The sequence below is a fragment of the Polyodon spathula genome, chromosome 11 (assembly GCF_017654505.1).
Source record: "Polyodon spathula isolate WHYD16114869_AA chromosome 11, ASM1765450v1, whole genome shotgun sequence".
Taxonomy (NCBI): Eukaryota; Metazoa; Chordata; class Actinopteri; order Acipenseriformes; family Polyodontidae; genus Polyodon; species Polyodon spathula.
This window is the reverse complement of record NC_054544.1, coordinates 42,782,354-42,808,564: the sequence shown is the minus strand read 5'-3', so window position 1 is coordinate 42,808,564 and position 26,211 is coordinate 42,782,354. Positions and strand designations below refer to the sequence as shown.

General features: G+C 40.3%; 2 protein-coding genes across 2 annotated transcripts in view; both read right to left on the bottom strand.

Annotated features, from left to right (window-relative positions):
* Nucleotides 1-562: 562 nt before the first annotated feature.
* zgc:103559 overlaps nt 563-26,211 on the bottom strand; it is a 39,602-nt gene continuing 13,953 nt past the window's right edge. Inside the window, exons 6-21 of the mRNA XM_041264670.1 lie at nt 24,758-24,851; nt 24,157-24,343; nt 15,925-16,063; nt 14,374-14,546; nt 13,083-13,115; nt 9,332-12,392; nt 7,498-7,690; nt 6,894-6,958; nt 6,350-6,450; nt 5,830-5,900; nt 4,565-4,649; nt 4,041-4,136; nt 3,634-3,703; nt 2,778-2,873; nt 1,703-1,831; nt 563-922 (exon numbers count right to left, since the gene is read on the bottom strand). Of these exons, the coding sequence (XP_041120604.1) occupies nt 12,267-12,392; nt 13,083-13,115; nt 14,374-14,546; nt 15,925-16,063; nt 24,157-24,343; nt 24,758-24,851 (752 nt within the window). The 3' untranslated portion in view covers nt 563-922; nt 1,703-1,831; nt 2,778-2,873; ... (6 more) ...; nt 7,498-7,690; nt 9,332-12,266. The remainder of the gene's footprint in view (nt 923-1,702; nt 1,832-2,777; nt 2,874-3,633; nt 3,704-4,040; nt 4,137-4,564; nt 4,650-5,829; nt 5,901-6,349; nt 6,451-6,893; nt 6,959-7,497; nt 7,691-9,331; nt 12,393-13,082; nt 13,116-14,373; nt 14,547-15,924; nt 16,064-24,156; nt 24,344-24,757; nt 24,852-26,211) is intronic.
* LOC121323487 (serine--pyruvate aminotransferase, mitochondrial-like) lies at nt 815-7,687 on the bottom strand. The gene is made up of 10 exons (XM_041264572.1): nt 7,498-7,687; nt 6,894-6,958; nt 6,350-6,450; nt 5,830-5,900; nt 4,565-4,649; nt 4,041-4,136; nt 3,634-3,703; nt 2,778-2,873; nt 1,703-1,831; nt 815-922 (listed from the first exon to the last, which is right to left on the bottom strand). The coding sequence occupies exons 1-10, from the start codon at nt 7,685-7,687 to the stop codon at nt 815-817; spliced, it is 1,011 nt and encodes a 336-aa protein (XP_041120506.1).

Sequence of the window (26,211 nt, the reverse complement as noted above, 5' to 3'; positions counted from 1 at the left end):
CGTCTCTGAACTGTTCCATTCAATTCAATGGGCTGAGATGTCAAGCATTTTAGTGCACAGCAGGGTCCTTTTAGGCTACCTTGAGAAGCCAAGCAATTTGCTCTTTATATCTGCAGCACAGCCACGGTAGTCTCTAAATATTACAGTGAGATGCAGCCCTATGAAGACTGTACTTGTTTGCATCTTTTTCATTTTTTTAGGTCAAAACATGTTGTATCCCTGTAGAGCTGTCCAGCTATTATATCAACTGGAAAGGTTGTCAAACAAGTATACATACTATATTATCAAGGTTATTTCTTCTGTGTACTTCTATTACTGAAAAGAAAAAGAAAAAAGTAAAAGGACTGTGATGCATACATACTGCATGCTATCATGGCCTTCCTCATAATATCCATTCTAGTAACAATTTGACTTTTTAAATAGTAGTCCATCGAAACCTAACTCCCCACTCCATGGTATTTAATAGATGTCTTCCAGGGTTATTGTTTGGTCATTAAAATTGTTAAATTGCATGTTTTTGTTGAACATTGTTGCAGAAAATGATACAGTAAATCTAACAATATAATTCTTTAGATTTTATTAATTGCAAAGGTTACAAAAAAAAAAAAAAAAAAAGACAAACAATGCCTTGTTAAACGTGCAAGTCTTTTTAAAATTGAATGGGTCAGGAGCCCAGGCATCTGCCCATTATAAACACATTGCCCTGTTACTAGAAGACAGGACACACATAGCTCCATGCCCAGTGTATGATACTGTCTTTATTGTGTCAGTGGGGCTGAAGCAGCAGCTGGGTGTGCCATGCTTGTCCAGGCTGCTACACATTGCTCTTGTGGCAGTGCTGCAGTGCATCTCCCAGCGCCTGCAGCACCAGGTCAGCGTTGGCCTTTGTGCAGTTATATCCCATCATTCCAACCCGTAGCACCTGCAAGGTGCACAGAAACACAGAGCACTCATAAACTCTTCAGCCTCCACTTCAACTACTTGACTTGCACACTGTAGGGCTGCAACTATACAGATCTAATTGGGAAAGAATGTTTAAAAAATGCATTTAGACTTAAAAATGACACTATTTACGGAAATAAAGACAGTTATAATATATGATGTACTGCGTAGAAATATTGAGAAATATTCAGTAGTTCACTATACAGAAGTTCAGAGTTAGTGATGCTATGAAACACTAGTGTATAAGATAAACAAACGGCAAGTGAAGCCATTTGAAAAATAAGCTTTGGAAAAGACCCAAGAGGTTAGGAGAAAGACTGTTGTCCACCACAATCATTTTAAAGAGCCAAACCACATTTCTTTCAGCTGCCCTTGCAACAATGGGAAGGAAATCAATTGACTTCTTGTATCTCATATCTTACAATAAATAGTTAAATGTTGCAGAACACAGTAAATGTAGTCTTAGCCAACTGGTAATTAATTAAGCAATTGTTTGTGTCAATATCATTTTTAAAATTTCTCATTGCTACGTGGATTAAATAAAAAGAAATCAGCAAGTGTTTCCATATCCAGCAATGTACTGTATTGATGCAAGGTTAGTGTGCCAGTCATGTCTCTGTCTGAGTCTTCGGGGGAAGAAATTACTGGTGCACCCCTAAAGGTCATATTTATACTGGCCTCTTCACTGAAATCCATTCCTTGCTCAGGCCCCAAAGTTAGATATTCCCGATGCTTGCCTGAAACGTCCCCCCATACTCACCATCCCTACCAATGGGCCAAGCCCCCCAGCGATCTCCGTGCTGTAGCTCTTCATGACGTATGTGGTGATGTCCCTCCAGTCATAGCCCTCAGGCACTGCAATAGTGGTCACTGTTGGGAGTCTCAAGTTCTGGCAGGGAAGCAGAAATATCGACTCATCAACTCATTATAGTACCTAATAATCATTCAGCTTTGGTGAGTAACTCCAAGCAAATGTTTAACGTCACAATGTTTCATTTACAATAACATTTCAGCTACACATTGATAGGAAAAGCAGTGAAAATGTTTCTTAAGGCAAATGGCTTCAACAATATAGCAAATGGTGTTTAGGGGATTTTTAACATATAATGCTGTTTTACAGTAATAGAACCCCAGTAGGTCTGTTTTTGTATTTTTGCTTTTTTGGTATTTATTTCAAGGTTGGAAAGCAGGTAAACAATGCAGACCAGGCCTCTGTGTTTTATGGGTGGAAATGCTCTCTTTATCTCAGAATCCAGAGAGATGGATCAGGTCAAGAGGAAATCAATGTCTAGGGTTCAGAAAGGGCCAAAGGAGAAGTACGTCACAGATATCAAAGGGTGCTTAGCTACAGCAACTACAGAATAGAATACAAGACTAATTGGGGATAAGCTCTACACCACATATACAGAAGGCTGGAAATCAGAAGAAATACCCGCCATAACACTGTCAGTAGGGTATAACACTAAGGTCGCCACGATGCGCAAGGTATTTTAAATGGTTCTTTGGGAATATGTGATTAGCGCCTAACATGCTGCAGTAAAAACTGTTCTCCGGAATGGCTCATTCATGACATCATCACATTTACACAAAAGTATGTACTACATATAGGCGTTTTAAATATGTTGCCCAACCTCTCTTTATCTATTGGTTATCTGAGGGAGAATGAGCACTAGCAACAACAAAATCTTACGGTAACACATATGCACTTCCTGTGAGTTCTGAAGTAATTCATTATTATATTCATATTATATAATTGCATGCCTGTGATCAACATAATTTGTTCCAAGAAAACATGAATTTAACACAGGTCAGTTCAGGTTATCCACTCTACTCACCTTGTCCTTCACAAAGAGTTTAAGACCCAATTTCTCAAGCCCCTGATGCAAATATTGGGCTATTTCCTGATGGTGCTTCCAAGTGTTCTCCAGGCCCTGGGTTGACGCAGTAAAAAAACAAGCAGTCACTGACAGCAAAGAACCACAAGAGGGCAGTGCTGACAATGAACCCCCAGCATTTGTGTTTTTAATGCATTTTTTCCAGTTTAATTAGGTTTTTTTATATTAAAAGTGCGCAATACAACAAAACTAGGATTGCATTTTCACAAAGAAAACCCTTATTTACATTTTAATTCTCTCAAACTCTTGACAGCATTTACATTAAGTGTTAACATTTTAAAAAAAGAAGCATCAATACCAGCATCAATGACATTTTGGAAGAAAATCTAAACACAAGTCAATAATTTAGATGTGTTGCTGCTGTACCTCACAATATGAATGTTCATATTCATTTCTAAAATGGTTTCTTCTTCTGCAGTCTTCAATAAGTAGTTCCAGACCATCCATTATAAAAGTTTGCCACAGTAAAAGCATAGCAAAGTGAAATAAAGCCTTCTGAAAGCATGGTAAAGCATAGGCAACCATTGTGAATGATAGAAAGGTGTGATAAAACATATTAATCAACATTGTAAATCAACGTAAATGCCATGCATACTATAACGATGGGGAAAGCGTGGAGGGAAACTGCGAAAATACTGTGGTAAACTTTTAGAATCGCTACAGCCTGATTTAAAATGTTGTGCCATTCTCAGTGTAGTAATTGTTGAATAAGTGTTTATTTGTAACAGCTTCTGAAAGTATTTCCTTTAAACCAGGCCTTGAGGTGTGAATTAGCTGAGCTGATCAGCACCCCCACCTGCTCTGCTAGGATAGCAAGGCTCTCCCTGAGGGCAAAGAATCCAGAGACAGGCCCAGTGTGGTGGTATCTGCAGAACAACAAGAAGCCTGTATGAGCCACAGACAGGCAGCTTTGCATTGGGCAGTACTATGTCACCAAAAGGATATGTATATACAGTAGTTGGCATGAAATAGAGGGCAGTCGTTCTTAACAATCTTTACCATCAAAACTGTTAAGCTGTTACATTTTATTCTTTCCAAGTACCTCATAAACAAAAGTATTTTCCCACTACCAATTTATGTGACAGTATTTTGTAGCAATGCTAAGTTAGCAGTGCAGATACAAATGCATAAGAGCTTGCATTGTCTACATCTGTGCAAAGAGACAGCTATGAAAGTACTGTAAGTGAAGATTTCAAATCTTACATGCGAGGTTTTCCATCACAGGCCCAGTAATTGGCCAGCCAGCCCATATCCAGGTAGAATGAAACAGGCTTCGTTTTTCGACTAAAGATCTTCTGTCTGGAGAGGAGATAAGAACAGAAGATGTTTTTCAACCAGAAAAAAGGAAACAGACTCAGAAAGTGCTTTTAGTTTAAATTCCATTTTTATGCCGCCCCCTTCCTTCATCCTTTTCTGTAAATAAACGAATCCAGTAATGTCTTTAATTAATTAATTAATCTGCAAATGTGTTAGCTGTTTAATGGAGTGACTGTGCAGCAGCAGTTGTGATGCACCGTTCATCCCCCTGATCTCTGAAAGTTGCTTTGGATAAAAGCATCTGCTAAATTACTCATTAATAATGCACCCTCCCCAAAACTCTTTACAGCACAGTTTAAAATACAATGTACAATTGTAAAGAAATGCGTCTATAACAATCATTGCATCTTGATGCTGCTGTAGCTGCTTTGATAACCGTATTCTAAGAGCCCCTCCGTGACCCTCCTTACTTTGCCCTTTCGCTGAAGGAGATGGGAGCTGTACCGGGGGGAGCGTTAAGGACCTTCTGAGATCCAGTGTACAGAATGTCAATCTCTGCAGGGGTGGAAAAGAAAGTCAGTTAAAAAATACTGTAAACGAATAAAATGTTTAACGTAGTATGTGGTACAAATGTAACAATACTGGTAATTAAAACAATTATAATAAAATGAATGTAAAAAGAATTAATCTTATGGAAATGCTATTAATTTATTTTGGCTTCATCCATTATAAACATATTCAAATGTACCCTGAACCTTCAAACTCAAATCTATTTGTTTTGGGATCAAAATATATATATATGTGTGTGTGTGTGTGTGTGTGTGTGTGTGTGTGTGTGTGTGTGTGTGTGTGTGTGTATTTATAAGACTGTTCCTATGGGAAAATGTGCTTCAACTTACAACGCAACTTGCAGGAACCAATTGTGTCGTAAGTGCGAGGACTGCCTGTATGTGTGTGTGTATATATATATATATATATATATATATATATGTGTGTGTGTGTGTGTATACACACACACACACACACACACACACACACACACATACAGGCAGTCCTCGCACTTACCACACAATTGGTTCCTGCAAGTTGCGTTGTAAGTTGAAGCACATTTTCCCATAGGAACAATCTTATAAATTGGGGTTATGTTCCTGACTCTTTAGCCAAATAATATATTTTTATACAAAATCGACCCATTATATTGTACTAATGCAAATATTTAACTCTTTACACTTCGCCCGGATGGTACACGCATATTTCTCAGGCTCCTACCGGGCTTTTTTAAAATCGCCCAAAGTTAAGCCCCTCATCTAGTGGGAGTTCACAACTTAGGTTTTGTTTTGAGTCAATTGCTCTTATCAGACATTGTTAACGGCAAATAAATGAAATTTAAAAAAAAAACAAACAAAAAAAGTTACATGCATAAAAAACAAACAAACAAACAAACAAAAAAAAAACACTAGACAGTAGACAAGGCAACCACGGCAGGTACTGCAGTTCGGACACCAAGCATGCGCACATGATGTGTGGTTCAGGTCTCGCCGTGTCGTAAATGCTGTATCGATATACCGATCGTAAAGTCGAAGCAGGTAATAATGCAAAAGAGTCGGAAGTGTCCTGCGTCATAAGTTGATATATATATGCGCACACAATGGGCTTCTGTTCCTCTTTCTGTTTCCACTACATGTGCACACAAACAACACAATGGGCAGGTGCATAGGCAGTGAAGCTGGCATACCTTGTTTGTCCATGTATATGGGGACTCCACCCAGAGAAGCCACCGAATCTACTAGAAGCAAACAGTTATACCTGGGAGAGAAAAGAAGAAACTAAAGCCAAGCCTCATCTGAGCCAGAGGATCAAGCAGCACAGACGCTTTATCCTTAGATTTAAACCCAAGGCAAGCCATCAGCCCAACTCTGACCACTGGGTCAGCTTCCCTGTCACCAACCTTCACCACTAGGTCACTCTGTCCGTCTCCCAATACATCAGCTGTAACTGTAGGCTAGGCCAAACTGCCTGTCCTTAGCCCTAGCCAGGAATACAGTACACTCCCTCCCAGTTGTTGTATATCATCTCTAGGTGAACATCTTATTTCAGGTTTGCTATGCTAGACATTTTTGGGGTCCCCAGTAGTTTTTGGAAACCTGATGTTTGAATCATCATGCAGGATTAGTTACCTGGAGCAGGAGCTACCTGAGTATACAATTAGTGGAGGGAATTCAATCAAAATGGCTTTTTCATCCAAACTAACTCACTTGTGACACAGGGCTCCTAGTCCGTCTAGGGGATGCACTATTCCAGTCGAAGACTCTCCATGTGTGATGAAGAACAGCACTGGCTTGTGTTTTGACAAGGCCTGGAGCAAGAAGACACATAGTAAACAATGAGCAGTTACACTGTCAGTACACAGGGTGTTAATAATGGACATTTCATATATTTAATTGCTATATGTTATGTTTAGATGTTAATTTGGGATTTTATAAAATCAACAGTTTTTACTCTGGATTAATGGACATGCCTCCTAGTAGCTACCTTCTCATTACGTTGCAGTTTTTTTCAAAAACATTTTTTAGAGTTGGTATTGAGGGACCAATTTATAAAACTTTACAGAGTGTTTTAACAAGATCCTCATTGAAACATGAGAATTAACTTCTAACCTTCTCTAAAACAGTTGACAAAAAGGTTCCATGAAATGCAAACTTGATTTAATAACTAGAATATGATTTAAAAAGAGACATTTAACACCGACTGAATGTATAAATACAGGCAAAATGTAGACAAAGTAAAATAAAACTTCACCTGTTCTATTTCTTGTAGGGTGAAACACTCGCCAGGTGGTTTGACTAGTCTTTTAGCATCTGCACCTGTGGAATCCAGATAAATAAGGTTCCTCAGATGCATAGTGTTTTATTTCTTTCTCAAGACACTTCAGTGACTGGGTAAGTATCACATGAGTGTTTCTATTTCTATTTTACAATACCACAATATACCAAACTATTAACACAGGTCCTGCATTTCACATATATGCTTTTTCTAAATACAGTCACTGAATGCTTTAAACTGATAAAGGTAAGAAATGATTCACATAACAAGGATAAACACAATGAGAGGCAATATCCCTTTTACAGATTTCTATATTATTAAGTGCAGCAAGGCTACAGTAAGTACCCTGTGGTGAGCACAGGGGTTTAGTATGTTTGACTATGATGCTGGAAAGCTGGAAAGACAAAGTAGAGGCCTACCATAAGTTATAGTCATTTTCTGAATTAATATTGAATAGGCTGACATCTGTTACTGGTTTGGGGACTGATTTTGAGAAGTTAGAACAGGGTGGGTGATGTCAGAACTAAGCATGTGCAGTGCGGGTGTTTAGCTTAACGTGTGGCAGAAGTACAAAGTGTACCCATTCTCTCGGAGATGTCCGCTGCCCTCTCTCCCCAGATACCATTGATTCCAATCAGGACTGTCTCCCCGCGCTCCACCGCGTTATACAGCGCAGCCTCCATGGCAGCGTGGCCAGAGCCGCTGATCGCCAGCGTCAGCTCATTCTTTGTCTGGAAGGCATACTGGATTCCCTTTTTAATGTCATCCATTATCTACAAGAAAAAAACAGTGTGTACAGTCAGCTACTCGAAATCAGGCACCAATGAATGTGCAGTACAATCTAGAGACAGATTGTGACATCACTCGCGCTAATATATGTTTCCATTTCGAGGGCATGTACACTGAAGTGTGCCCAACATAAAACCAATGTCACCTTACAATAATTTATTTTGAGTTTAAGTGTTTTAAAATAAAATATCGAACAGAACGAAATTTCAATGTACCATTTGTAATTCAGTAATATGAGAGAATTGGTCAGGGGTCTGAATACTTTTGCAAGGCACTGTGTATATATATATGGTAAATAGGAGAAATAAACAAATGGGGAATCTTTGGTCCAAAAGTCAGGGTTATCAAGCAGTATATAATATTCGATTGAGATGCTAAAATGAACATGCATGCAAGTGAATAAACTAAACTAAATGTGTTCTTTTAAGCATACGTATATTGTTATAACTATAGTAGTTTTCTGATGTTTCTGTTTTTGTACTTGAACAAACATGCTAAGATGTCTTAGATATAGGAAGTGGCCATCATTACCAGGTAACTGTGATAATGAGGACAAATAATACAAATAATAAGAATAAATATCATAATTTAAAAAAGAAAACATAAAAATAGTTTTATGTAAAATTGTCTCGCACCTCCAGTCACCTGAACGTAGCTGCATGTTTGAAGCTGGGTGAAGGTTAAGGGAGGTGTCTGATTGAAATGATAGCCACCAATCAGTCCTTCAGGTCACCTATCCCTTTAACACCATACTGCCTTCCTCACGGTTCTTCAGCATTAACCACTAGCAACATGATCTTCTTATCTGTCTTATTCCTAGGGCCTCACCTGTAACCACCAAAACACACTACCTCCTTCCAGGTTCCTTAGATAACCTCTAGACAGCACTGCCTCCCTCTCAGCCCCTTTCCTCTGACAAGCAGGTCACTAGACCATTGTAATCACTTTCTTCCTCCCATAACCAAGAAATTTTCAGAACTAAAAACTTTCTTGCTTTAAGTTTCAGACATTTGTTTGTCATTTTAACCCTGGCAAAGCCAACACGTTACATAAGAACATTCGGCCAATCTAATCTTGCCCGGTTCCTAGTAGCTGATTGATCTCAGAACTGTCAAGTTTGCTTTTAAAGGATCCAAGTGATTGCCTCGGCAACATGACTAGTTAGCCCATTTCTTACCCTCACCCCTCTTTGTGTGAAATAGTGACTCCTTCCCTCTATCCTAAGTTAATCTTCACTTAATTTCCAGATGTGTCCTTAAATTTAGATGCAGCAAGCTTTAGGACCACACCTAAGCCAGGCACTCTACTGCAAATAGACAAGCCTTTTTTTATGTAAGACTATTCTTTGTAAGACTATTCTTTTAAAATTGCAGTACTCCAACCATGTATACTATTGATTGATCAAGTTCTCAAGTACTGTAGTTACTTACAGATGAATCATTAATACAAATATATCCAATACCTTTCAATACATAAGAAGTTTACCCAACCAAGAAAATGAAAACTGAATATTCACATTCATTCATCATTTATAAGATAGATTTCTATAAATCAGTTAAGGGACTTTAGCACTGAAGCATAGGCAGTACATATAGTATAAGCAGTAAGCTGTTCTATTTCCTTACCTCAAACAGTTCCTTATGCATGTGTCCAATTATGGGTGTACCTCCTGCAGACAGGATGCGCGGAGGGACATTGGAGGGTCCAGGTCCCAACAGAAGACGGTAAGGGACTTTCAGGGGTAGGAGTAGAGAGGCAGGCACTGGGACAGTAAGGGAGGACATGGCACGATAGTAGAGAGGTACCAGAACTGATGAAATCCGAGTAGGCAGGGAGCTTTCTAGTGTCACCTGCTTTGCCAAAAGAGCACCTCTGCAAATCAAAGCCCTCTACATGCTTAATAACCACTCCTCTCTGGGGCCTCACTGTGTGCTAACTCCGTGTCTGCAGACCGCTTGTATAAAAAGACAAGAATTTAAATAAGCAGGTCCCTGACCTCCAGCACATTGATCTTGGGCCAAAGAAAAACAATCCCTATGAAACAGAAACATATGTTTTTGCTGTGACCTTTTGGGACTGGGGTCCTGGTAAATAAAGAAATATTTACCTTTCTTTTGACACTTCTACTGTCTCATGGAGATACACACACTATAAAACCCCCACAAATTAACCAGTCAGCTTTAATTTAACATATAAAAAACAATTTCAAGCTCACACATTCTAATAAATCATTAACTGATGCAAAACAGGTGTTTATCACTCATTTCTTCTCTCGATAGTTTGCCTTGCAGCAGTCATTGTCAAAGTGCAGAGTACTGACAGCGCTGAAGAACTGAATTGAGTAAGCTGGGAGGAGTGCTTGGCAGTATATCTAGAGTACCGCTTTTCAGATTATCGTGATACTTGTATTACATGGGCACAAACCATCGACCACACACATTGCAAGCGAGAGTCTTAAACACTGTGTAAAAGAGCCGGGCACATCTGTATTCACAAAGTTTTTATTTTTTGCAAATTGTGTTTATTTTTGAATAACTCTTTAAATGTGTAGTGGTGAAATGATTTTAATGGTTAGTCTCTTAACAAGTTTTGTCATGTTATATGAATTCCTCCAAACAAGCATTTAAACTGCCACCTAGTTAGTTTCCAAAGGGTACAGGACAATATAATCATTAATAGAATTCAGTCTCTTCTTAAACAAGAGCATGCTCTGGCCTTTGCTGTTGTGAAAGAGCTCAACCAGTCTATTGATTTGTATTTCATGAGCAGCAAAACTTACAATACCAACAATTGATGGAATATTTCTTCACAGCATGGTATGGTTCTGGTAGACAGAAAAGCATTTGGTCAGCTTTAAAAAGCAAAATTTGCCTGAAACCAAAAAGTTTTCTTTAAAAAAAATGTTGTTTCTCATTTTTATATGAATAATATGAATTGTGGTACTAGAATGGTAAAAAAAAAAACAACAATGTACACTGATACACTGAAGTTCACACTTGAGAGAGGAGGAGGCAGCAGGGTCATCAGTAAATCGAAACAGCTGCCATTTATAACTAGAAAAATCCCATAACAAAATACAATAAAGACACCGGTATTACAAATTCTGATTATTATTACACATAGATGCACATTGTACTGTATTGACAGTTATGTGAAAGAAAGTTTTTTGGAAGTATGGTTTAAGAATGTATTGCAATTAGGTCATTTTCATTTGAAACAGACGCTTCTGATACTAGACCAGGTTTAATGGGTTTGAAATCCATACAGACCCAGTTCTAGATTGCAAATCTAAATATAATTTGCTTCAAAGCCTTTCCTTCATCAATATTGTAATATTCACAAGCCACACTGCCCTTCAATAGAGGAGACATTAACATGCGGTTAATGAAGCCATCATCAAAATAGAACCTTTTCATGTCAACATGTTCTTTATTAATCAAAACTGACGTTAAAAAAATATATTATTTATATATTTTTTTTAAAAACAATTATTCCAGTTGCTTGCTTGCAGCATTTCTGGATATCAATTAGAACAGGGGTTTTTAAACTTTCTTGGCTCAAGGCTCCCTGTGACATTAGGCAACTGGACAAAAGACCCCCATCCAAAATTTAGATTTGCATACCTTCAGTGACAGAGGTTGTTTCTTTGCACCAGTATAAGTGCTACTGCTTTCATTATGTTCTGTGTCATTTCTTGGACTTTTGAGAAACCACTTCATAATTACTGTACTGTCGTTCACTGTCTGACTGCAAATGCAGCATAAACCTGCCTGTAAAGGTAAGCAGGAGCGGTATGGGTTATTTTATTCATGTAGGGAGAAGAAAATATATCAAGAACTGCTACAGAAAAATGTTGATGAAGAGCATTGGTATAATTGCCTATTTTGTTCTCTTCCAGTCACCGCACTTTGTTGTATTATGGTACATACTGTTAGTGCAGGCAGAAGCTGACATCAGTGTTACATTTGAAATAACCCTGGGCACCTAACTGCAGCACTGATCCCCTGGTCTAGGGAACATTGCTCTGACAGGGTCATATGGGAGAGAATTTGTGTATGTGCTATGGCTCCTCTGAAACCATCCTGCAGACCACAGTTTAGGAATCCCTGGATTAGAAACCAGCTTTAATGTTTAATACTGCTGCTTAGCTGTAAGTTGTAAGAATGTCACCAAATAGAAATATATTTAGCAGACCAGGTGCTTGCATGCAAGATTATTTGGGTTTTGTTCCAACTATCGGAATTAAGCCTGATTTGAACTAGCTGGAAAGTGGACTTGGTGGACTAGTTGCCAAATATTGCATTCACAACTGCACTTCTGAAACCGCACGTTTTATTTAAATTCAAACAGCTGAAAACAATTAAAATACTGACATTGCTTGTTTGGTATTAGTAGAAATAATAAGAGTTAAGAGTAATATGAAACAAAGACATTATTACAGTAACTGGTTTTGCATTAAAGATTAAAAGCTGTGGTGTAATTATTGTGATGAAATCACAAAACAGAATGAATGTTGGTTTGTCAGTAGAAGATTCCTTCTACTGTGCAAGAAGATTCCTTCTACTGTGCAAGAAGGAGTTCTCCCAGTGGATTTGGGGAGAACTTTCCCTTGAGATAGACGATTTTCCCCCTGACAAGAGTCGCAAACACTTCTCCATACAGTCTGCAGCCAAGGTAAGGGGTAAGCTGCAAAGACAAAGAGTTAGGGAACATGCAAACACCGTAGGGTACAGTGCACATACACGTAGTTCCATGTGACATTGTACCAATTGGTTCTGAGAGGTGCTGTTCAAATATAGCCAGTTAGGTTGAGTTAGCTTAAAAATATTTATATGATCAACCATTTCAGAATTAATTTCCTACCAGTTTAATATTTTACATGTGTTGTGTACTATTTCCTACTGTTTCGGTATAGATTGTTGCTTACAATGCTTATTAACTATTCAAGCATGTGCAACACTCACTTCTGTCCTCCCTGAAACTTTGACTTTTGCATATATTTCGAATAATATAATTTACCAACATAATTACAGTTGTCATCGTCCCCCCATTATAGCATTTTAGTTGGGAGCCATAGTAGACAACACTATTTGTGTTGTGTCTTATAATGAGAAAGAAACGGGGAGCCATAACCACCTTTCCTTATAACCCGTCCCATGGTAGAAAGAACCATCTTCTAAAGCAAGTGTCTGGGACCCCACAAGCGTGGCTCCCCCAGTCTGCTTCATCATGTCTAGATACTTTAAGCTGAAGTGCCCCACAATCTATTTCAATTGCTTTCTAAAAGTAGTTTCAGCTGATAGTGCACCAGCTTCATCACTCCTTGAAGTGTACAAACCAACAATCATTCCCATTAACATACTGCAGATCACTTACCTTGTTTTTATGATGAATGCATGCGTCTGTTACCTAAAAGTGTTAAAACGAAATCTTAATAAAACTAAAATAGAAACGATACTACTGTACTCAGTTCTTCATTATTACAAATGAAGTGTCATAACAGGGTGAAAAAAAAAGAAACAATAGGAATTCTAAGACTGTTGCATTCTGTTCTATTTTTTAATTTCATATTCACATACTAAGTTAACTTGTCATTAAATGAGCAAGATGCCTGGTTTGAATCCATCTGTCAAAGGTGTAGATCTATATAACTTAAGTGTTTTACCAATAACCATTTAGAGTCTAGACAGTCCACTCATAAAGCTTGAGAAATGTCAATATGGTGTCTTGCTGTGCTGAAGCGCTAAGTATTTTAAAGGATTATTTTCCCCTGTTTGATTTAGAATGGGAGTAAGTGAATGATGGTAATAATTGTTTTAAATGATGGTTCAAGTGATGATCAGATTATTAAAATAAATTGTAAATCTGAAGTCATTTGAGTATGTGTTAGTCACTTTTAATGTTGGTTTAATTACCTGTTCATTCTAGATCCACTTTCACACTGGCATTATCTGTCCAGGTCAGCACCTAACCGTAGAGGACCCAGTGTCATGTGGGTCGGGTTCGTGATTTCACACTGCTTTTGATAAAGCAAGGTTGACCTGGGTGACAGATGCAAGTGCACAGTGCGCGTGTCAGTGCCCTGGAAGCAGCTTGTTACAGACGCTTCCATCCAAGGTTCTCTGGATTGAACCGTCGACCCAAATGTTGATTAGAGCAAATGTTTCTTCATCCCTGCTGCAATCTGGCTCATGCTGTGTCTCAATCAACAAAAACATGGCTAAACAGAATAAACAGAAGTGTTCCTTGTGGAAGTGAAACCTGCACGCAGGCGTGGCTGTTTGTTTTTGCGTCGGCTCACGAACAGCCCTCAAGTATTTTGTTTCGCTCAACCCGGGTCAGAGTGTGTCAACCCACATCCTGAGGTAGCTCACTGGGACCCAGGTTAACCCGGGTATGACCCAGGTATGTGGTTTCACACTACGCGGGATTGTGACCTGCGGTAGGAGTGCCAGTGTGAAAGTGACTTAAGAGTGTTAGATGATCGCCAGCATTCTACAGTGGGGATGTAATGATTAGAATAACAAGGAAAAACACTGTATAGCATCTGAAGCTTCTCTGAGCGCTATAGAGGTATTCTACACAACAACAAGAAGCAAATGCAATTAGCACTTCTCTAAGTAGCTTTGTGAAATATTGCAAAAATGTAGAATTCCTACACACTTGCCTCAAACTCCTTCTCCGGATCCCAAATGACAATATCAGCATCATAGCCAGGAAGAAAGGAACCCTTCTTGTTGCCGAGGTGACAGAGCTCTGCAGGTTTCTGGCACAGAAATTTCACCACCTCCGGTATCGAGAAGCCTCTCTTTCGGGCAGAGGTCCAGAACAGAGGGAGTCCTGAAAATAAAACCAATTGTGAATCACAGCATGGAAGGGTGGAGAAGAAATGGAATGCCACTGGAACACATAGACACTCTAACTAACTTACTAGTTAGATAAGAGAAACAGAGAAAAAGTGGTGTTTTCTTCTTGACCACTAGGAATAACGGAATCAGCACAGTGACCAGTCTACTAAGTACATTTCTAACAGTGTAGATGTGTGGGTTTGTATTCTACTTCTCAAAGCAAAGGAATGAGTTATGAAGATTACAACAAAAAAAAGATTTTAAAGCTTTTAAAATCTTAAAAGGTGTTGACAAAGTTAACATGAGCCAATACTTTAAGCGCTACACAGAAACCAGGACTTGGGGACACATTCAGAAATTAAGTGGAGCCAGACTTGGGAGAGAGGGTAGGCGACTTTTTAATTATTTTAGACAGATTGATGAGTACATGAAATAGACTATGAAGTCTGCTGAATCTGGGATCCTTTAATACCCGACAGTTTGGGATCAATCAGCTCTGAGGAACAGGGTGAACATGACATCTAATGTCATGAAACGTAAAGTTAAAATATTCCAACGCTGATTGAGTTGATACATTTGGAATGGATGAATTGATCAGTCAGAGTGCTTATATTGCAAAAGTGTAGTCTTCTGCATTTTAAAACCTGAAGTGATGTAAGGTGTGTAGCAATGGATTGACATGTTTTTTCTGCTTTGTGCATTTGGTCATATAAAGAATAACACAATACATTTTTTTTTTTCATCAAAGACTTTATTACATTAGACAGTACAAAGCTGCATTCATTGCTGATATTTAACTATGAATGCACCATAATAACACGAAAAAACAGAGTAAGCAGACTTATGAGTACGCTGAAGTGCTATTATGTTGCATTTGAAAATCGCTCCTGTGTAAGGAACTTTGTACAGGGCTGCATCCTCAGATCTAGTTAATTATTGTACAGGTGTGTCAATGACAGTCAGAATGTTCTCCACAGCTGGCCTTTACCCTGTGTTCTTTCCTGTCCTGCACTAAGGGCAAGCTTGCAGTCTACATCATTAAATCCCTATATTAATTATTGTTTTATATTAATTAATCTCTTTATTGAAACATATCTCAAAGCTCATTTTTTAGATGAAAAGATAAACGTCAAAATGTCCTGAGAAAGCTGGATATCTCTAGATATATAAGACAATACAGCATTGTCTTTCCATTTTCAAGTAGTTCCATATATGAGTTTTCAAACACAACTAGTTTTCAGAACAACTAGCAACCTGGAAATGAAAAAAACAGGTTCATCTAAAAACTAAAAAAAAAAAAAAAAAAAAAAAAAGGTAATAGATGGTTGCACCTTTTATCTATGATTTCTCATCTGTAATCAAAGACTCACCAAACTGTAATGATGAAATGCCACCCCATGCCTTCATAAAGTCCCCAGAGTCCAGCTTCTTCAGGTCAGCAGTGCAGGGTGAATGGTCCGAGACCACCATATCGATATGGCCGTCTTTTAGTGCAGACCAGAGCTTCTCCTGGAGGAGTCAGAAACACACTCATTTAAACCCTTACCTCTGTAAGTCAATCTAAAGCCAACCCCAAGAAGGCCAGGAAGTGTTCTTGACCCCACCTTAACCTTGGAGGGAGGTGTAGGGATACTAATAAAAAAACTAAACAATGTTGGGTCACATTGTCATGGAGTAAGAGTGCCCTGATCCATTTCCTGAGTATTGGTTATTATTGTTTGTCCCTGGGATTGTAGTCCAGTGTAGTTTATTATTTCCATTGCCAGTAAGGGTCTAATAGTACATATTAGTAGGAGATGCCTCAATGTAGCTGCATTTTAAATACACATGCATTAATAATAACAATAATAGTAGTAGGCTACAAGCACATTTTTAGATATGCATTTATTAACAGTTGTGATGAGTCAAAGGGGTTTCGGTCTGTGATTCAGCCTCCCGACAGTAGATGGCATCAAACCAACTCAGGACTTCCCTTACCAAGATCTCGTGACCATGGCAAAAGTCATCTTTTGAGGGGCGGCACCTTGGTGAGGGGCGGAAGTACGAGTATGTAACTTCCAGCCACTGGAGTCAAGTGAAGGACAAGGACACGTGTCGGTTGGGGATTGGTGTTCCACTGACTACAGAGGCGGGACATTACATACTAAAGGGAATGTACTACTGTGTTCGGGGTTGGTCCGAAAGTAAAGTAGGAGGAGTAACGGGTGAAGGGAGAGATTGGTTTTGTGCAGCGGGATTTTTTTGAAATACTAACATTTCTTTTGTCTTTTTTTTGTTTATGGTCACCACGAAGACAAATTAAAGACGAGTCATCAGTTTGTTTTGGATTTCACCCCTGCACTCCTTCCCTCACACCATTTTGTTTTTCGTTTGTTATTTAATCCTTTTGTTGTGTATAGAAAATAAAAATAAATTATTTTATTTCTGTACACATAAATTACTGTCTGGACATTCCATTTAATACACTCTCGCCTCACACGTGGTGTCAGAAGTGAAAATGGATCCAGCTACAGTTTTGACAATGTTTAGGGAGCAGGAGGAGAAGCGAGAGGAGAGAGAGACACGGCACCTGGAACAGCTCGCCCAGTTCTTGGGACAGCTGGTAGAAAAACTATCAATATCAACATCAGAGAGAGCGGTTGCCCGGATGTTTGCAGCTCAGCCTAATCTTCAGAAGATGACCTCGGAAGATGATCCCGAGGCTTTCTTGATTACGTTTGAGAGAGTGGCAGAGGCTGCAGAGTGGCCTAGGGAACACTGGGCCATGAAATTGGCACCCTGCCTGACAGGGGAAGCTCAGGCAGCGTATCGAGCCCTGACGGCCACGAATGCAGGGGACTATGTTAAAGTTAAAGAAGCCATTCTCTCACGCCTCGGGATCACGGAGGAAACATACCGGCGCCGTTTTCGGGAATACCAGCTGTCCAAGGGGATGCGGCCCCGGGTTGCGGGACAATATCTTTTAGATCAGTGCACCCGGTGGCTGCGGCCAGAAGAACATACACCCCAAGAACTGGTGCAGAAAATAGTTATAGAACAGTTTGCGTCTATACTACCGCCAGGGAATCGAGAGTGGATTAAGAGGAATAGACCTACCACTCTCGAGGATGCCCTCCTCCTGGCGGAGGCCTACGAAGACGCAAACGAAGGTGCCGGGTCAGACCCCACTCCTGCCCCTAAACTAACTCGGACCAACCAACCAATGAAGCCCAGAGGGGGTAACCGGACCTTCAGACCATGGAGGTCGAGGTTAGCCCCATCCTGGGCGAGAGAGAATCCCCCTAACCTGCCGGTCGCGGACTCGCAGGACAGATTAACTCCGTTGATGCCTCCTAACCAAGTGTGCTACCAATGTAATGAGCCTGGACACATTGCCAGGAATTGTCCAGTAATAAAGGTGGACCTGGCGACAAGATCCTGGTCAGCAGTAACAGGTAGGAACACTGGGGAATGTCGGGAGGGCCCTTATCAGTTAAGAGTACAGGTCGGGGGAAAGAGTACTTACGCATTTGCGGACTCTGGGTGTGCACAAACATTGATTCGGCAAGCTCTCTTGGATGGGGTAGCCTGGGAGCCACAGGGTAAAGTGGCTATCTCCTGTATTCATGGAGAAACTCGGGTTTATCCCACCACTAAAGTTAGACTTATTGTAGGTGATTATTCAGCTTGCGTTAAAGTGGCTGTAGCGCAATGTTTACCATACCCTGTTCTCCTGGGAAGAGACTGGCCGTTTTTTGATCGTATTTTAGGTCGGGAAATGGTCTTAGTTTCTACCAGGGGACAATTAAAGCAACAGGAGAAAACAATTGGCTTTTTTTGATTTTTCCGTTGCAATCCGACCTCATATGGTTTAACAGAATTATTACAAGGCTATAACGTTTGGGGGGTCAGGGATTTTTTTTTAATGTCGGCAAGGGGAAAAAAATGGCCCTTTTTCCACCAGAACATGAACAAAGTTTGAGTGGGTGTTGCGGTTGTCAGAAGCTCTAAAGGTAGGGACTAATTGTTGGTGTGGGAGTTTTTCGGTTGCCAATTTGGAGGGAAACCATGGGTTAGCCCTATACTGTATTTTCGGAACCCAGGGTTGGGTTTTTTTTAAAGCCTAAAACAAGGCGACCTGGCGGGCCTTTTTAAAAAATAACAACTTTTGGTTTAAGGTATCTGATGTGGTTTTACCAGGGACCAAATTCGTAAACCCACTCCCTCTTCAAAAAAAAAACAATTCGTTTATTTACATTCCTGGACAGGAGTTGGAAATGTAGGCTTGCTATTCTGGGGAAACATTTTCGTTGTATTTAACCCACTATTTTGGAAAAAAAACATGTAAGCCAAAAGGTTGGATCGGAAAGCTGGGGAACCATGGGGGAGACTGTTTCTTGGCATAGGGGGAAAAAACAACTATTCTCCTTGTTTTTTGGTGGGTCTTTTAACCTTTGGGGGGACAACCAATCAGTTTAATACGAAAAAGGGAGACCGGCAAAAATGGATAGAGGGGTTTAAGTGCTGGGTAACCGGGCCTATTTTTGGTTCTTGGGGAGATCGAACCACACCCAGGGTAATAGGACACAAGGAAATAACCCGGAGGGGGCTTAAAAGGGTAGGATACTAAGGAAATAACATGATTTTTAAAGGGTAAGGCCAACAGCTAGTTATTTAGTTTTCTGACTGGGGAAAAGAGATTTTGGATGGAATTGGGTGCGTGAAGATTGGAGCCCTCCTCAAGGACAGGGGGGGAAACAAAGTTAAAAAGGAGACCTGTTGAACCCAGTCTCCCGCAATTGTTTCCCATTGCCCGGTTTTTTTTGGAACCCGGTAACAGAGGAATGGGGGGAAAGGTTATGGTGGGGAAGGTTCCGAATGGGCTGTAAAGTCTGGGGGCCTTATAAAACCAAGGGGGGAAGGACATTACCAGGGGACAATTAAAGCAACAGGAGAAAACAATTGGCGAGATTTTTCCGTTGCAATCCGACCTGTTTAACCCTAAAATCCGCCCAAGAAAAACAAAAAGAGAGCGTCGGGTGGAAAAATATGAGGGAACTCTGAGACGACAAGGGGAGGGGTCTGACACAAAAGTAAACCAATCGCTGAAACGGCAAGGAAAGGGAGTAGGTATTCAGTGTAACCGGGGCTGCGAGGTTACTGAGGTGGAAGGTCATGTAATAAAAGACACTCCTCTCTGTGTACCTAACCATTGGGACCGAGATATTGACTTGGGATATGAACAACAAAATGATCCCACGTTACAGTATGCTTGGAAACGGGTTAGATATATCGAGGGGAAGGATATGCAGGAAGGACAACCGGTGGTATTTCCGCATTTTTCTGTATCTGGGCACTTATTATATAGAATAACCCGGGCTCCCGGGACGGGACAGCTCGTAAAACAGTTATTGGTTCCTAGGCCTTTTCAGTCAGAAGTCATGAGATTGGCGCATGACATTCCATTTTCAGGTCATTTGGGAACTGAAAAGACTCAGGAACGAATTCTGGCCCGGTTTTTTTGGCCTGGGGTTTATGGTCTTGTGCGGAAGTATGTATCGGAGTGTCCTGAATGTCAATTAGCTGCCCCTAAGTCAGTTCGCCCCGCACCTCTGGTTCCACTTCCAATTATTGGGGTACCGTTTGAAAGGATTGGTGTAGATTTAGTAGGCCCTCTGGAGGGAACAGAGTCAGGATATCGGTATATTTTAGTAGTAGTGGACTACGCAACGAGATATCCAGAAGCTGTTCCCTTACGCTCTATGAATGCAATAGCTGTAGCGAATGAATTGGTAAAAATATTCTCTAGGGTGGGAATCCCGAAAGAAATTCTCACTGATCAGGGCACTAATTTTATGTCAGACTGTATTCAGCAACTATATAAATTATTGAAAATTCGTTCAATTAGAACCTCAGTTTTTCATCCACAAACGGATGGGCTTGTTGAACGATTTAATCAGACTTTGAAAAATATGTTGCGCCGCTTTGTAGATCAAGAAAAAACGCAATTGGGCTAAACTGCTTCCCTACTTGCTCTTTGCAGTTCGCGAGGTACCACAATCCTCAACGGGGTTTTCCCCGTTTGAGCTCTTGTACGGTCGGCAGCCGCGGGGTATCTTGGATCTCATAAGAGAAGGCTGGGAAGAACAGTCAAAGGAGTCTAAAAATGTAGTAAAATACGTGTTGCAGTTACGCGATCGCTTAGAATTAGTCGGTCGATTGGCACATGACAATCTCAAAGCGGCACAGCAGAAGCAGCAACAAAGCTACAATAAAAATGCAAGAATTCGGAACTTTCGACCTGGAGATAAAGTGTTGTTATTGTTGCCCTCATCGGAATCTAAGTTGTTTGCTAAATGGCAGGGTCCCTTTCAGGTTATTCGAGCAATTGGTAAAGTCAATTATGAGATCCGACAGCCTGGGCGTCGGAAAGAAAGTCAAATTTATCATGTTAATCTCCTGAAACCGTGGAAAGAACGGGAAGTCCATTTTATATCTCCTGTACAGGAGGGAGAGGATTTTGGACCCTCAATTGAGTCAGAGTCAGCAATTGAGGTCCCGATGGGGGAACAATTAACTCCTGATCAGCGTGAAGAGGTAAGCAATCTAATTAAAATGTTCAGTGATGTGTTTTCTAACGTGCCTGGAAGAACGCATTTGATCGAACATGCTATTATCACTCCGCCAGGTCTAAGAGTTAGACAGAGACCGTATCGCATTCCAGAGAGTCGGAGAGATTCTGTTCGAAGGGAGGTGGAGTGTATGTTGAAACTTGGGGTAATTGAACCTTCCCGAAGTGAGTGGTGTAGCCCAATAGTACCAATAGACAAGCCAGATGGGTCACTACGATTATGTATCGATTTTAGGAGGGTGAATGCTATCTCCAAGTTTGATGCATATCCCATGCCTCGAGTAGATGAACTCTTAGACAAACTGGGGCAAGCTCGGTTTATTTCAACTCTGGATCTGACGAAAGGATATTGGCAAATTCCATTAACGAAAGCCTCTCGTGAGAAAACGGCATTTTCAACCCCAGAGGGTCTTTTTCAATTTTGTACTATGCCGTTCGGACTTCATGGAGCGCCTGCTACTTTTCAGAGACTAATGGACAGGGTTTTACAACCTCATCGAGAGTATGCAGCTGCGTATATCGATGATGTAGTCATTTATAGTTCTTCCTGGAGAGAACATTTGACTAGATTAGAAGCCGTCTTACAGTCTCTGAGGAGGGCGGGGCTCACAGCGAACATGGCAAAGTGCGCTATTGGAAAAGAAGAAACTAAATATTTAGGTTTCATAATGGGTAAGGGTAGAGTGAAACCGTTGGTTTCAAAAGTCCAGGCTTTGTTGGATTCACCGGTACCTACCACGAAAACCCAGGTGAGATCACTGTTAGGGTTGGCTGGTTATTACCGCCGCTTTATTCCACACTTTTCCACTATAGCCGCCCCTCTCACTGATCTCACTAAAAAGAACGCTCCAAATAAAATTAAGTGGAGTGCAGAGTGTCAGACAGCCTTTGAATCTATTAAAACTAATTTGAGTCAGGCCCCAGCATTAATAAGCCCGGATTTCAGCCGAGAGTTCGTCCTGCAGACAGATGCATCGCAGACTGGTCTGGGGGCGGTTCTGTCCCAGGAGAGAGATGGTATAGAACACCCGATACTATACATCAGTCGGAAGTTACTGCCCAGAGAACAGAGGTATTCGGTAGTGGAGAAAGAATGCCTGGCAGTGAAATGGGCAGTGGAATCTTTAAAATACTATCTTCTGGGACGACCCTTTGTACTCATCACAGATCACGCTTCTTTAAAGTGGTTAGACACGATGAAGGATTCAAACGCTAGGATTACGCGGTGGTACCTGGCGCTCCAACCCTTCGCCTTTCAAATAAGGTATCGTGCGGGTAAGTTACATCAAAATGCTGATTTTTTTTCCCGGGAGGGAGGTAAAAGGGAAGGGTTAGAGGTTTCCGAGTGTTCCTTCGGCTCCACTCTGAGGGGTGGGATATGTGATGAGTCAAAGGGGTTTCGGTCTGTGATTCAGCCTCCCGACAGTAGATGGCATCAAACCAACTCGGGACTTCCCTTACCAAGATCTCGTGACCATGGCAAAAGTCATCTTTTTGAGGGGCGGCACCTTGGTGAGGGGCGGAAGTACGAGTATGTAACTTCCAGCCACTGGAGTCAAGTGAAGGATAAGGACACTTGTCGGTTGGGGATTGGTGTTCCACTGACTACAGAGGCGGGACATTACATACTAAAGGGAACGTACTACTGTGTTCGGGGTTGGTCCGAAAGTAAAGTAGGAGGAGTAACGGGTGAAGGGAGAGATTGGTTTTGTGCAGCGGGATTTTTTTGAAATACTAACATTTCTTTTGTCTTTTTTTTGTTTATGGTCACCACGAAGACAAATTAAAGACGAGTCATCAGTTTGTTTTGGATTTCACCCCTGCACTCCTTCCCTCACACCATTTTGTTTTTCGTTTGTTATTTAATCCTTTTGTTGTGTATAGAAAATAAAAATAAATTATTTTATTTCTGTACACATAAATTACTGTCTGGACATTCCATTTAATACACTCTCGCCTCACAACAGTACTTTCATTTATAAGTATTTATTTTTTGCTGTTAGGCAATAATATTCATTTTTCTTTAAATAGTTAAACAGGCATGTTAAAAAGAAAATGAAACTCATTTCTGGAGCGTTCTGTGAGAGACAATACTGAGATGAAACCAATTTGATTATTGATGATGTAACGTCCAAAGACATGTTTTGTTGGCAAACCGTTTTTGATGGTTCAGTGTGATAGGGGACCTGAAGAGAGACACCCTGAACGTTTAAAAATAATAAGGGGATTGAAACAAAATCTGAGATGTTCTGCATCATTTGCTAAATGTAGTCTATTATAATTCCTTGCACTTAACTACAAGTTTAGGACCATGTTGTTTTTGTTTTATTAGTGAGTCAGAGATGACTTGTTACCCTATATTCAATTCTAGATGTATGATAGAAGAATCCCTTGCATATGCACAGTATTTACAAGCAGAATGCAGTATGTATCAGTCTTGCTTTCCTATTTACAGGCTTGTATTGGTTCCTACCCTCTTATACCTGACCTGATACAGATCGAAAATATAAGAATACAGCTATGAACGAGAGGAGGCCAGTCACTAGTAGCTAATTGATCTCAGCAGCACAAAACTGGCAACTACATTGAACACACCCACCACTCTGTGAGAAACAGTGCCTTCTACACTGTCCTGAATCAGCTTTTACACAACTTCGGTCTGTCCCTTCTGTCTGGGTTGATGTCAAAATAGTGACTTTGTTGACCCCTTATAGGATTTTGAATACTTTTCAGGTCACCAGTCTGTTTATTTTCTAGGATAAACTGGTTCATCTCCCTTTGCTGTACCTGTCCTAGTAATTTATACTTAAACCCCAGAATTATTCTGGTTCCTTTTGTTTTTAATTTGGAAGGCACTCTTGCTTGAGTTATTTTTGGGTGTGACAGACTCACTCTTAGGTTCATGATTAGATTCATATCTTTGAACAGTGTTTATTTTGTTTTAAACATGGAGGATGGCAATTATTTTGCCTAAAAATGTGAGCCGTGTCACCTGATTGTCTTGTGTGCGGATAGGGGGGCAGCATTTGAAGAGCGTGGCCCCTGGGGGGATGTGTTCAGCAGACAGGGTCAGATAGTGGTGAGTGGTTTCTACTGTCAGCGGGGCACCAGCCTTGCGTGCAGCTTTCAGGATATCAAGCGCTTTGGCAGAGGACAGGTGGACAATGTGGCACTGGACCCTAAGAGCAGAACAAAAAAGTTATAATACATGATACTTTGGACATAGAAACAATGCTTGTTAAAACTAAATGTTTAAATTAATTAAGCTCCTCTGGAATGCAATATGTTAATCTATAATTCATGGTTGATTAATGGAATAATGTTTTTAATGTACCTGTAATATTACATTAGAAATAAAAAGTATCTAGGCAGTATTTAGTGCAGTTGCACTTACTCGCTCATAAGTTCCTGGAATCAGAAGTCATATGAACCAAAGTAGACACAACCATTGTTTGTTGCTTGCAAAGGCCGCTGGGAGATCCCTAAATCTTTTCTTTAGCCTCTTTGGAAATCTTTTCTATTCGTTTTCTTCATTTTGAGTCAAGTGATTTTAAACAAAGTAAGGGGGGGGGGGGGGGGGGGGGGAGTCTTACTGGTACTGCAGGCAAAGCTGGGAGACTGTTTGAATGGCCTCCACCTCCATGGTGTCAGGTCGAGAATTCAGAAAGGCTGAATATTCACAGGGATCTGCAAGACAGACACATGGTGATAACCCTTTGAGTACTGTGTGGGAACTCATATTCAGGGCAGTCCAAGGCAGACTGTAACACTATTAAGTGTATTTACACAGTAGTTACCTGGTAAATGCATGTGTACCTACACATAATTACACTGTTACAATGTGCTTAATGTTAAAACTGTGCATGATATGACCCTAATCCTAAACCTAACTCTAACCCTAACCCAAAACGTTTTCTGATATAATTGCATACTTATATTCTGCAAAAAGATGTAAATATTAACACTAAAACCACCAGGTTAATGCTACCTAGAACCACCAGCAGTAGTCAATTTGATGGGTACATTTTAAACAGCTTCGATATGAAAATGCAACGCAAACTATCAGATACAACTCAAAAGTTTTATTTATGAACATAATAGCTAACATTTTCATCGCAGAAACACTGTATTTAAATGAAAAAATAAACATAAAAGGCTATTTTCAAAATTAGCGCATATAATACATGACGTAAAAAAATGAAAAACTATAATAAAATAAACATTTCAAAAGAAGATAGTGTGTAGCCAGCTGTAAACTGGTTAGATGTAGGCCTACATACAGACCTGTAATCGAAATCATTATTTATAAAAAAAAAAAGAAAATAACTCTGTTCACATTGTGTAACAGGAATGCGCATTCAGGGAACCATACTTCAAAGTAGCCTCCATATCAGCACAATCCACACAGATGTAACGCTTGTCAACTTGTCGTGTGCATTTACTACATACTGCTCTTTCACACTGGGCGCAGATATCAGACGTTTCATTTTTATAGCATTTAGTTACCTGTCACTGTTTTATGTTGCGTGTTTCACTTGATGCGCATTGTGTCCAGGTTGAGCTGCGTTTCCCTGCCGCTTTGCAGCTTTCTGATCAAAATGTTTCTGCCAAAGCTCCGTGGCTAGCATCATAAGATGATATTTTCCCTGGTGCATTCATTGCACAAAATGAAGGAATTGATTGACGGCCGCCATGTCTAGTACATTGTAAAATGCAGCAACTGGACACTGGTTATTGCTTGCACAGAGTACTAAGTTTTGCGCAGCTGGTGGAAACTCTCTCTTCTCGCTTTGTTTACTGTTCAAACTAAGCTGTGTTTTGCTAATTACAGTGAAATAAAAGAATGTCATTGGTAACATTCATCCCTTTTCCTAAGCACGGTTATATCAGCCCAAGTACCACATTGTCACCCAGTCTCTGACCAGCTGCAGGGTGAGTTTCATCTTTGCACAGGCAGGGGTAGGGTCCACTACCAGCCAAAACTTGAACCCAAATTTGACAGGTTTATTTGACGTGTATTGTGTCCAGCAGCACCGTGCTTTTGTCG

Coding starts and splice junctions, on each gene's coding strand:
- LOC121323487 (XM_041264572.1), bottom strand. CDS start 7,687: ATGGATGACATTAAAAAGGGAATCCAGTATGCCTTCCAGACAAAGAAT. Junction 4,650..5,829: donor CATATACATGGACAAACAAG/GTATGCCAGCTT, acceptor CCACCCCTGCAG/AGATTGACATTCTGTACACT. Junction 3,704..4,040: donor TGTGATGGAAAACCTCGCAT/GTAAGATTTGAA, acceptor GTTGTTCTGCAG/ATACCACCACACTGGGCCTG.